At 41.8% G+C, this 13,318-nt stretch overlaps 1 protein-coding gene across 1 annotated transcript in view; it reads right to left on the bottom strand.

Moving 5' to 3' along the window:
- The window catches only part of akap6 (A kinase (PRKA) anchor protein 6), a 136,873-nt gene that overhangs the window by 70,152 nt on the left and 53,403 nt on the right, over positions 1 to 13,318 (bottom strand). The window contains 1 exon segment of the mRNA XM_063908026.1: positions 1,924 to 2,057. Within this exon segment, the coding sequence (XP_063764096.1) occupies positions 1,924 to 2,057 (134 nt within the window).

Genomic DNA, 13,318 nt, shown 5'->3' with positions numbered 1-13,318 from the left:
CTTACTCATTTATTCACTCAGTGTCATTGACTAGCACTTTTTCTAGCTACAGAAAAATAAATAAAGGCAGATTTAGAATGAACTATTAGTAACGTTGACAACAGTTTGAGGATGTTTTTGCACAAAATGTGTTTTAAAATATGCAATTATTGTATTTCCTTAATGACAGCGCTTCCATTTATTAATTATCACTTTTAGTTTTACTTAATCAATTAAAAAAAAGAAGAAAACATTTAATGTAGGCAGCATTTTAAATGAATACATTTGACAGAAGTTTGTGGATGTTTGAGCCCACATTTTTAGCTTTAATGTACTTCCTTTATTTCCCAGAAAGTATTAAAAAATAAAACATATTTCTGTTTTAAGTTTAACTTCATTACTTACATTTAAAGAGAGAAGCAAAAATGTTTAAAAAAGAGGTGTTTTTCTTTCATTTTTCTTTCCAAATTAACTTCATTTTTTTCATTTGGCATTAATTCAGAATTGAGATATTTTGGGTGAGATCAGTAAATAATTCAGTCTCACCTTCATGTTGTCCACAACTGAATCAACACCGCAAACCTCAACTGAGCAGCTGGAGTGAAAACATGTAACATCCAATTAATGTGAAACTCATCCCACGCACGCACGCACGCACGCACGCACGCACGCACGCACGCACGCAGGCAGGCACACACACACACACACACACACACACACACACACACACACACACACACACACACACACACACACACACACACACACACACACACACACACATAATATATGAACTTGTTAATAAATGAATAACCAATTACTGTCCAGTACATCCAAAGTAAATTACTGAAACATTACACCCAAGTCACAGTAGACTAAAAACCCTAACAAATTGTGTGTGTGTGTGTGTGTGTGTGTGTGTGTGTGTGTGTGTGTGTGTGTGTGTGTGTGTGTGTTTAATGACTGTATATGTAAAGCACTTATATTTATTTTATGTAAATCACAGAAGACAGTGAAATGTTGCCAAAACTGCAATGTATGCTCAATCAAAACAGCACATGAATGTGTGTGTGTGTGTGTGTGTGTGTGTGTGTGTGTCCTTGTGAAAGTAACTGTGACGACACCAGCAAAGTCTGCACAACACAACATGCTGCAGACTCAGTGTGAGCAATTTAAGCTTCCTTTTTTCATTTGCATACACATGACTTTGTGTATGGTTTTTTGTTGTGTGTGTGCATATGTGTGTGAGTGTGTGTGTACTCTGCGTGTGAGTGATAACCACGGAGGGAGGCTCCTCAAAGCCGGGGATGAAAGTCCACAGGCAGCGTGACCAAAGACGCCGCTCGCCGAGTCGAGCCTGGCCACACCAGATTACTGCTGTTAACACTCGTGCTCTCTGTGTGTGTGTGTGTGTGTGTGTGTGTGTGTGTGTGTGTGTGTGTGTGTGTGTGTGTCACATGTAACTGTGTTGTATCTCAGTCTTGTGTTGTTCTTCTTTTGTTGGTTTGCCTTCTAATGGTAACAATTGTCAGCTTGTAGTTTCTGTCTCTTCTACTATGTTGTCTCGAGGACAGAGACCCCTCAACGCAAGGCTATGATAAAAACGGTATCCAGGTCACATGTTTTCACCTCAACACCGCTAAGCTAAAGGAGGCTAATGTTCGGCGTGATGGCGCTTGGACTCTTGTTAGCAACCGTTGTTTTTAAGACACATAGAAGCTGTGGAAATTCCCCAGTTGGGTGTTTACTGACTTATTTTATGTCTTAAAACTAAACATGAAAACACCTTAAGCTTGTGTTAAGCACAGACCATACGTAGGGCATCTAACCACTAAAAAAACGTTGACTTTGAGACATTGGAAGTGGTAAAATGCTAACTCATTGGCGGGTTTAGCACTCCACGTGCTCCACTCTTATGTATCGTTATTCTGTCCTTTTGTTTACCTGTTGTTCCTGACCAGCTGACTGCAGAGTCTCCTGTTGGCAGACGACGGGTACTGCAGGCTGCTCAGCCTGACAGCCATCTGCTCCGCCAGGGCGGCTCGCTGGGCTTCACACTGACTGGGGATCAGCTCCGCCTGGAAGACACAGAGCAGGGCATATGGGCATCAATCACACGACACACTGTGGATATTCATGATCTGGGAGGGATGGATCTGGCATCCTAGCGACGGTAGAAAGTGATACATCTGATTTCCCCAGAACAAATATGTTTTAGTGGTTTCTAGGACATTTAAGAAAGAAACAAATGGACTTATTTTTTAAGTTTTTATGTATAATAAACACCTTAATCTTATAAGTTAAGTTCCGGAACAAAGTGACATCACTATGTAACAATTGAGCTTCTATTGGCACATAACAGTACAAATAGGAACCTTAAATTAGCATAATTGGGCCCCTTTTGTAATTGGAAAGAATATCAAATTCTAATAATTGTTTATCAAATAGTCATGCGAATCATTTGTTTTAAGCCAGAGAGTTCCTTGAATCAATCCCAATTAAATATTTCTAGGCATTGATTCAGAATTGAGATGTTATGGTTGAGATATATGTCAACAAAAAAAAAATGTCCCCCAAGAGCCACAGCTATGAACATAGAGAGGAACACAGAAGTAAATGTGCTTACAGCTTTAATAGATCTACCCTTCACATGTCATCTATTTAGGTACACCAGATGAGCAGGATCAAAAGGTCTATCTGTGTGTGTGTGTGTGTGTGTGTGTGTGTGTGTGTGTGTGTGTGTGTGTGTGTGTGTGTGTGTGTGTGTGTGTGTGTGTGTGTGTGTGTGTGTCTTGAACCAGGCACCGGTTGTCCCACTTGTCCTGTCGTGTGATTAGCTGTTTATTGCAGATGAATGAGATTCAGATGTGCCATATTTTGACGGACATGCCCTTTAAAGCTCTGCAAGCGGCAAACAAGCCACTAGAAACACACTCTACGCTTATCCTGCACCCTCATCTCGGGCTGAACCACTCACACACACTCACTCATATATCCATATGAACATGTATATGCATATAAATGTATACACACTCACATCTCACTAACACAAATTACCCATAAAACCCCTACACACACACACACACACACACACACACACACACACATACACACACACACACACACACAGATTTAGCGTGAATCGCTTTTCACCGGCACAAATTACCTCTCATACACACACCGGGCGAATGTTCCTATAAAGCCCCACACACACAAATTGACTGTGAATTGCTCCACACACGAAAAAAAAACACATCGAGCCTGAATTTTTCTCACAAATTATCCTTTGCACACACCCACACACACACACACACACACACACACATACACACACACACACACACACTAGAGGTAGTCGCACTGAGTATCCAGACACAATCATATAGAGGCACTCAGCGCGCCGCTCAGATGTAATTGCATACAAACTATATGGAGATGAGGCTTCAATTGAACCAATGAAGGCAGAGTGAGTGTGTACAAAGAACAACACACACACACACACACACACACACACACATACACACACACACACACACACACACAAATATGACCGCCTGCTTGCTTTTTCCCTCATTCAGTAACAATCTGAATAAAGTGTCGTTGCGTCGCGTTCGCCGTCCGATCTACTTAGCGGACTCGCGGAAAGATCTGGAAAGGTCATCCAATCTGTGGAAGGCAGAGCCGCTCAATCAGAGAGCTAATAAACAAACAGGCAATACACAATCAACAGCCTGTGTGCATGTGTTGAGGTGTGTGTGAGTGAGACTGTTTTGTTTGCTGCTATTACACAGAAATGAAACTAACTGGAAGCTCTCAGAGAAAATTCTTCTCACTTTGTCTAAATGTCGCTCCACTTCCATTCATTACGTCTCTCTGCTGGTTGCGTTTGCAGGCTGTTTGCTGGCTGGTTAGTCGGCCAGTGAGTCAGTAAATCTGCCAAGTTGTTCATTCACTGCTTAGATTGCTCTTTTCTTTGCTAATGTGTTCCTTCTTGCAGTTTGTAACTCCGACTCTGGGTCTGGAGTTACACTTAAGAATGTTTTAATTTAAGGGTAACAAAGATCTTTGTTCAAAACGACACATTTATCAAGCAACTTAATCCCACTTCTGCAACATACAAGCGACTTTGATGATGAATCACATGCATGCACAATTGACAGCCAATCAGAATGGTGGATTTATTCCTTAGCTCTTCCTTTGAAGAGGCCCTATTATACTTTTGGGGGTTTCCCTTTCCTCTAGTGTGTTACACGGGTTTGAGTGCATGTAAATGGTCTGCAAAGCCTTAAATCCCAACGTGTAAGCGATCGAACACATTGTACGTGATAGGCTAAGGGGCGGGACAGCTCTTAGTTGTTGACCAATCACAACAGAGCTAACCAATGTGCATGGTCATGACATCAGTGGGTCAGTATAACTCAAAGAGGTAAGTTAGTGACAAGTAAAGAGATATATATTCAGTTCGTATTTTCCCAAGTTTGCAGAGAGCAAGCGAACGCAATCTTCTGGTTGTAATTGGCTCTTTCATACCAAACAGTTGATACACACACACACACACACACACACAGACACACACACACACACACCATATACACACACAGTGAAGCAATTTCTCCTAAACGCAGCACAGAGTGTCTGTTTATAAAATACTCATACTCACACACACACACACACACACACACACACACACACACACACACACACACACACACACACACACACACACACACACACACACACACACACACACACACACACACACACACACACACACAATCAAAGTGATGAGTTGGGCTTCTTCCCAGTCTGAAGGATCTTCAAGGATTTCTGTCAGAAATTATTTCTCTTCAAACTAGACTCATGGCTCCGTCTGTTAGAGTGTGTGTGTGTGTGTGTGTGTGTGTGTGTGTGTGTGTGTGTGTGTGTGTGTGTGTGTGTGTGTGTGTGTGTGTGTGTGTGTGTGTGTAGCCTTTTTGTACTTTAAAGCAAAACGCATACCTGCAACTAGTTTCAAATACACCTTGAGTTCAGCCAATGATCTAACACACTGTTGTTGGGTGTTGAGCGCTGTCCGTGGTGCTGATCCGGAGGTGCAGCGGACCAGGGTGTTATTTATCTTACAAAATTACAAGAAATGTTTTCTCTCTTGTTCTGAAGAGACAGCATAGAGCAAAGTGACATCTGTCAGAGAATATTTGTATAAACCTCGGAGAGAGCGAAAGAGGAGGATCCCTCTCTGTGATATACGTCTTGTGTACAGATTAAAAAGACAACACATTTACTACATAAACAATCAAACCAAAATCAAACCTGCTCTGAGTAGGTCTTAGTCAGTCTCATGCAGCTGCTAAAGACCTTCTGATAGTAAGAGATGTTGCACAGATTGAATTATATAAGTACAGTACTGTAAGTAGTTTATAGTGAAGCTCTGTAAACGAAAACAACTGTTTACACAACCACAGTAAATGTGCTGGAGGTTTGTTGACTGCTTTTTCTACCCTGCTGGACTCATGTAGTCATTTTGCTTCATGCCAAGATCTTAATGAATGGAAAATAAATTAAATTCATGTGCATTTGTGTGTGTGTGTGTGTGTGTGTGTGTGTGTGTGTGTGTGTGTGTGTGTGTGTGTGTGTGTGTGTGTGTGTGTGTGTGTGTGTGTGTGTGTGTGTGTTTGTGTGTGTTATTTGAAATAGAACGGCTGATCTCAGTGTTTCCAGTCGTGTCTTTAACGCTGCTAATAGACACGAGAATCAATAAGAATCTGCCTCATTTGATGAATATGTAGTCCTTCCCTGACACACACACAACACACACACACACACACACACACACACACACACACACACACACACACACACTTACACGCATACAGCAAGCATCTGGTGATTTATGCTTGTGTGTATGTGTTACACTCCGATGTGCTGAATCAAGTCATTTTGAGGCTTTTTGTTTACATGTCAGGGCCAATTTACCCAGCAGTCCTGGAAACCCTCACAAGCATGTCTCCCTCGAGGTGTGTGTGTGTGTGTGTGTGTGTGTGTGTTCTTGGTATGTTTTCATGTTTCAAAAATGTATGTTTGTGTGTTTTGCTGGAAAGCGTACAAGTAGATTTGGTGAAATGAAAATGTACCCAACATGAGTGCATGTGTCCACTATGTGTATGAAAATGTGTGTGTCTAAGTATGTGTGTGTGTGTGTGTGTGTGTGTGTGTGTGTGTGTGTGTGTGTGTCTCCTGGGGTTTTCCCGGGGCTATAACTGCCAATCAAACAGCGGAGTGAGGACTGAGAGCTGAGCAGCAGCGTATACACACACTGCAGGGGTCCAAAACACACCGCCTGCTCTTCAACATGATCCATTCATAACAAATATCAGATAATAAATCGATAAACAAATCAATCATCCGGTCGATCCCGTCACAGAGTTGGGCTGGATTAGCATTTGACCTCTGCTTTACTGACAATTTAAGTCATCTGAGTTCTGCCTGCAGTGTTTCCTCAGCCTTGTCTTTAATCTGGAAGGAATATCTCAATGTGAAAGGGCTCCTGCCGGTTGGCTGAGAGAGCTGATAGTTGCCAGAACTGTTTGAAATACTCGATTTTGTCACCAAGCGAGTGGATAAAGATGTGTTTGCTCCTGGAGTGTTTTACTGTTTTCCAATTGGTCTGTTTGAAGGGGTTTTATTATGATATTTTGGGTTTTCCCTTTCCTGTAGTGTGTTATATAGGTTTGTGTGCATGTAAACGGTCTGCAAAGGCGAAAATCCAAAAAGTCCCAGGACATAATGACTACCTGGCACTCGCTCTTATATTGGCTAGCGCTCCAACACATTGTACGGGATAGGCTAAGGGGCGGACATCTCTAAGCTGTTAACTAATCACAGCAGAGCTGGCCAGCTAACCAATCAGGGCAGACTGGGCTCTGGTTTCAGACAGAGGGTGAATCTAAATCTAAAGTGAGAAATCAAATCTGGAAATCTAAATTAAATTGCACATCTAATCTAAAGGGGATGTTAATAGTGTGTGTGTGTGTGTGTGTGTGTGTGTGTGTGTGTGTGTGTGTGTGTGTGTGTGTGTGTGTGTGTGTGTGTGTGTGTGTGTGTGTGTGTGTGTGTGTGTGTGTGTGTGTGTGTGTGTGTGTGTGTGTGTGTGTTGTAGCACTCAAGACCGGTCTCGAGACCACTTTTAGCTTTACTTTGTTGTGTGATGTAATTCCCGAGAGGCTGCCTTGTGGGCGGCTCTGCGACGGACACACACAGAGGGAGCAGAGCAGACAGCGAAGCAACAGTGCAGCTTCACAGATGACCCCCCCCCCCCATCTGTCTGTCTTGGGCTGGTGTTGGTCTTGGTCTTGGTCTATCTTGGTCTTGGTCTCGATACTCCCCGGTCTTGGTAATGTGTTGGTCTCGGTTAAGGCGGTTTAGACTACATCACTAGTGTGTGTGTGTGTGTGTGTGTGTGTGTGTGTGTGTGTGTGTGTGTGTGTGTGTGTGTGTGTGTGTGTGTGTGTGTGTGTGTGTATATGTATCGCAGGTCAATACTGGAGGTGAGATATTCCAATAACAGGGTGTTTTTGTCTTGATGGAGCGGAGCAGTGGGTAATGATATAGGATCGATAATGTATATAAGATGGCTGCATCCAGCTGCAAGCCAAAACACACACACACACACACACACACACACACACACACACACACACACACACACACACACACACACACACACACACACACACACACACACACACACACACACACACACACACACACACACACACACACACACACACACACACACATTCCTCTGCATGCGTGTCAATACTGTAATACAGCTTTATTTGTGTGAAGCAGATAAATGAATGCTACGATTTTATCTTTGAAGGGAAAATAAACAATAATTGCATGTGATACAAGAAAACACACACACACACACACACACACACACACACACACACACACACACACACACACACACACACACACACACACACACACACACACACACACTTTCTTGCAAACAGACCATAGGAGATTTAAGCAACAGAGACACAAACTAAAAAGGTAAAAATAAAAAAAGTATCTTTAGAAATAGAAAACTGATTCCAACAGAGTAAAATTGTGTGTGTGTGTGTGTGTGTGTGTGTGTGTGTGTGTGTGTGTGTGTGTGTGTGTGTGTGTGTGTGTGTGTGTGTGTGTGTGTTTGTGTGTGTTTGTCTTGTCCTCAGGCTAGTTGTGTTGTCCAGATGTTTGTACTGAGGCTTTCATCAGTAGCTAAACTAAACTAAACACACCTCCAGCTGAACTCCTCTCCTCCTCCTGACCTTATCTAACCTCCTGTTCCTCCTCTCTGGGTGCTTTTGTTTTCAGAAACTGAGATAGTATCTGAAGCGATGGCAAGAAGTTTAGAAAGAATTTAAAAAGTGAGTATCTTCAGGATCAGCTTTCAGGCCTAAAGTGTTTTTTTTTTCTCAACATGTTTAACATTTGTCATTTTGCTATGTGTGTGTGTGTGTGTGTGGTGTGTGTGTGTGTGTGTGTGTGTGTGTGTGTGTGTGTGTGTGTGTGTGTGTGTGTGTGTGTGTGTGTGTGTGTGTGTGTGTGTGTGTGTGACTGAGGGATGCCACCTCGCCCTCCTCTCTCCCTCTTTCTCATCGAGATCAGATTTTTGATGTCAGTTAATTATTTCTTAATTAGTTAGCATGTTAATTAGAACGGTGGCTAATGTTAATTAGCTGTATTAATGGGCGCTGCTGTAACACCTGCCCCCAGCGCCGGCCCACGCCTGCTGCCAGACATCTTCATCTCAAACCTGGAGCAGCTTCCTGATTCTGAGCATCCTGATGTCAGGATCCAAAATGTTATCAAGCCAAAATAGTGACACAAAGACAAGGGAACCAAAAGTGTAAAAATGCTGACTCATTTCCAGGTCTAAAGACTCATCCCTGCACTTCTAAATACTTGTTGTTTTTTTAAACAGATGCTAGCTGTTTATTCATCTTAAACACAACATCCCTGACACACACACACACACACACACACACACACACACACACACACACACACACACACACACACACACACACACACACACACACACACACACACACACACACACACACACACACACACACACACACACACACATCCCTGAGACGTCGCTTTGCAAATAAGCTGATCTCCCAGCATGCTCTAGTGATGCAGACCTAAAACACTATTTCAAAAAAAAGACAACCAGCCCGAAGAAAGAGTGCAGAGAAAATGATGATCACCTGGAAAATCAATAACATCTTTCCAGACCCTGCTCACACACCATCTCACACACTCAAACACACACACACACACACACACACACACACACACACACACACACACACACACACACACACACACACACACACACACACACACACACACACACACACACACACACACACACACACAGACACACACACACAGTTAAAGTGACAGCAGCATGCAGGTGGAAGTGTCTCAGATTTGCTGAAAGACACACAAGGTCAGGCTTATTTTATTCTATCAGACTTTATTTCTATCACTTTTATGTACAACCGAAAAGGGAAAGTAAATTCAGAAAAAGCTCAAATAACTGAGTGTTAGGTAGAGGAGTGACGGATGCAAGGAAGGAAAAGGAGAGGAAGAAATGGAGGAGGAGGAGGAGGGTGAGAAAACATCTGAAGTCTCCCGCGGTGTGTTTAGTCATTTATTTAGTGTTTATCTTCCTCGCTGTCAAATCATCTGAGACTCAAATAAACACTGCAGAGCAGGTGGAACACGTTGGGTGCTTTTACTTTGAAAATCTTATGAGAAAGATACGCATTTAAGGTTCAATAAGTTCACATTTTACTGTGTTTTGCACATCTTATAATTGTTTTAAGCTCTTTTATTGCTCCTTTATTTCCTCTTAATTCCTCTTTGTGGCAGCCGGGTGTGGTTAGAGCGCTGGCTGCTGGGGTGAGGGGAGTGGCTCGGCCGGAGACCAGACAGCTGATCAGAATCAGGTAATCAGTCATTTAATATAAAGCATGTTGGTAACCTGGTTCTGGTCTGTTTTGCAGTAGGCTGGGTCCTGGGAGGTTATCACAGCCGACACACACCGTCCTGGCCTTGCCCGTCCTGGAAGTGCCGGGGAGCTCTCTTTTGTTTGCATTTTCTTATGGAATAAACGCTATCATTTTTGCCCAACCCCGAACCCTTCTGTCTCTTGTATTCCACCTGAGCGATCCTGCTCACACTCTTGTTGTGTTAATGTACGCACCATTATACACTCAAGCATATTTCTTGCATATGGAACCATACTTGGAAATAAACCTGATTCTGATCAAATGCAGGTTTAAGAGTTAGGGAAGATATTTGTTTCATGCAATTATTTCTATGATGAAAAATTCTAAATAATAATGATAGAAAATCAGGAATGACTGATGCCTTGTCAGATAAACAAGCAGTCTCCTTTCTGTTGTGTTTTCTCTCCTCCCTCCTCCCCTCCAGCCCTCCACCACTTCATCAGGTAGAGTGACCTTGTATTTAATTGACTGATAATTACATGTTTTTTTTTCCACTGAGAGGCTTTAATTAGAATGCTAGAAATATTGATTGCCTCTATCATCTCACTCTCTCCTCCACTCCTCCATCGCTTCGTCTGCTTCCAAAGTGTTTCAGATTCACACGGAAACAGAGAGACCAGGCGAAGGGAGAGGAGGAGAAACTAATAAAGAGAGATAGAAGACTTTTAAAAGTTTTTGAAAAAGTTTAACATTGTCTTTTTTTTTTCAATTTTTCAGAATTATAGTTTATATCCTAATTTCACTTTAGTTGTTTTACTTGATTTTACCAGATTTCTTTTGATTGATTAACTTAAATCTGTTTTACCTATTTATTTTTGGTCCAGTTCAAGCAATTTATTTACCTATAACGCTTTTTTGTTTGCCTCTTTTTTAGCTTGCTTCTAAAGTGTTGTCTTGTGAGAAGTTATTTGTTATTTATTTGTAAATAAATAAAAAAGTATTGGTTAGCTGGCCAGCTCTGTTGGGATTGGTCAACAGCATAGAGCCTTAGCGTATCTGTGTTTCACAGTGATGTCATCATGTTCCTGAAGTAAACAAAGGAGTCCAATGAAGGCGGGAAACTTCCTCTGGAGATCCACACAGGGATTTAAGCCTTTGCAGACCATTTACATGCACTAAAACCAATAACACACTGGGAAGGGAAACCCCAACATTGTATGGATGTTGATCATTAGCTATGATTGCTAGCAGCTAACTATGCTTGTGTCCTTACTGTACCTTCTACAAACTGGAGATTGGTAAGAATAGACTGATGATTTAATTAGCAAGCTGCTTCTTAATGACGTCTGTAATTCATAGTAATGTGAACGCGCTGTAAGGGAATGAAGAAGGAAGGAGGCAGGCAGAGTTTAATGAGTGTTCGGCTAACAGGCCCGCTGACTTTATTTCTGCTGGCCGAAGCAGAAAGACGCCGCCGCCGCCGCCCAGTTCTTTTTCTTTTTTTGATGTTTGATTAATTATTTTGGTGCCAATCCATTTCTGCTTCTCCCCATATTTAATTAAAATATCATTTTAAATATAATTAAGTTTTTAATCCTTCTGCAAAGTAAGTCTTGAGTAAAGCAAAGAAGACTCTCCCCTCTCTCTCGCTCTCTCTCTCTCCTCCTCCCTCTCTCTCCTCCTTCCTCTCTCTCTCGCTCTCTCTCTCTCTCTCTCTCTCCTCCTTCCTCTCTCTCTCTTTCTCTCTCTCCTCCTTCCTATCTCTCTCTATTGGAAAATTGGAGGAGGCCTGCGGACTCTAACTCACACACACACAGACACATAAACAGACAGACAGACAGACAGACACACACACACACACACACACACACACACACACACACACACACACACACACACACAGGTACGAAACATTTGCTTTCCCCATAACATAGAAATGTCGTGATTTCTTCAATAGTGTGTGTAAAATCTTCTTGAACTGAGCTGTAGTGTGTGTGTGTGTGTGTGTGTGTGTGTGTGTGTGTGTGTGTGTGCACGCGTTCGTGCGTGCCTGCATGTGTGTGTGTGTGTGTGTGTGTGTGTATAGACACCCAGCATGCGGCCTGGCGGCTGCTGATGGCCGAGCTAATTATGCATGAAATCAAATATGATTTAAAAAACAACTTCACAAGAAACTCTTTCTACGCTACAGTACAAACACAACACACACACACACACTCAGACACACACTCAGCAGGAGAGAGAGGCAGATGATGGTGATGATTGAGTGTGTGTTTTTGTCCATAACGTAAGTGTGTGTGTGTGTGTGTGTGTGTGTGTGTGTGTGTGTGTGTGTGTGTGTGTGTGTGTGTGTGTGTCTTGGCATGAAAGAAAGAGAGACAAGCAGAACAACAAAAGATTCACATTTGCTGATTTTCACTTCAATCCTGAATGGGAATATACTTAAATATTAATAAAATAAATATAAAAAATCATGAATAAAAAGTGGTTAAAAGTCCCAAAATGATACTTTATATCGTATAAATAAACATGTGTTTTAATAACATCTTATATCATAATTCCAGATCAGTTGTTTCCTTAAATTATTTGGTTTTATTAGTTTTTTAATTTTACTTTTATTTTAACTTGCTTTTTAAATGTGCTGTCTTGTCTTGTAAGCTCATTTTATTTCCTAATAAATATTATATAAATACATAAAAGTTGCATATAATGCCACTTTATACTATTTTGCTCGAGAAACATTATATCTTGATATGATAAATTGAAGGAAATGAGATAAAACTCTCCTCTTCTTATATCTTCTTTGTACATAAACGTCTAATTATGAGACATTTTATATAGTTGTTTTTCAAAGCATTTCTTCCTGTTTCAACTGTAAGTGTTGTAGCTGTATCAAAAAGTACACTAAATAAAGAAATAAGTAAGAGAAGCTCACGCCTGGCTGAGTTGACGTCATTAAATATGCAGAGGGCTCCGCTAGAATCAAATTACCTTGAGCCGATTCAAAGAGCCTCATATCCATCACCGTGCGCCGTGTGGTCTCAAAACAAGTAAATTAGATGTGGCGTTTATTTACGTGGCAGGTGGCGGAGGAGAATTACGATTTTTAGGGGGTAAATTAAACGTAATTAAGGTCCATTCCACGTAATTATCAGTTATTAGATGTAATTTGAAGGCGAGCGAGTGAAATGACGAGATGGAGAGAGGAGAGAGGAGTGCATGGTCCTCCAGTTTATTTGTTCTACTTCTCCACCAAATCAACCTCTCCTCCTCCTCCTCCTCCTCATCTTCCTCCTGCCGGGGCTTTCCGCCCTCCTCAAGGA

This window comes from Eleginops maclovinus, chromosome 19 (genome assembly GCF_036324505.1).
Source record: "Eleginops maclovinus isolate JMC-PN-2008 ecotype Puerto Natales chromosome 19, JC_Emac_rtc_rv5, whole genome shotgun sequence".
NCBI classification, from domain to species: Eukaryota; Metazoa; Chordata; class Actinopteri; order Perciformes; family Eleginopidae; genus Eleginops; species Eleginops maclovinus.
Note: the sequence above shows the minus strand (reverse complement) of the source record. Positions and strands in the feature narration are given on the sequence as shown.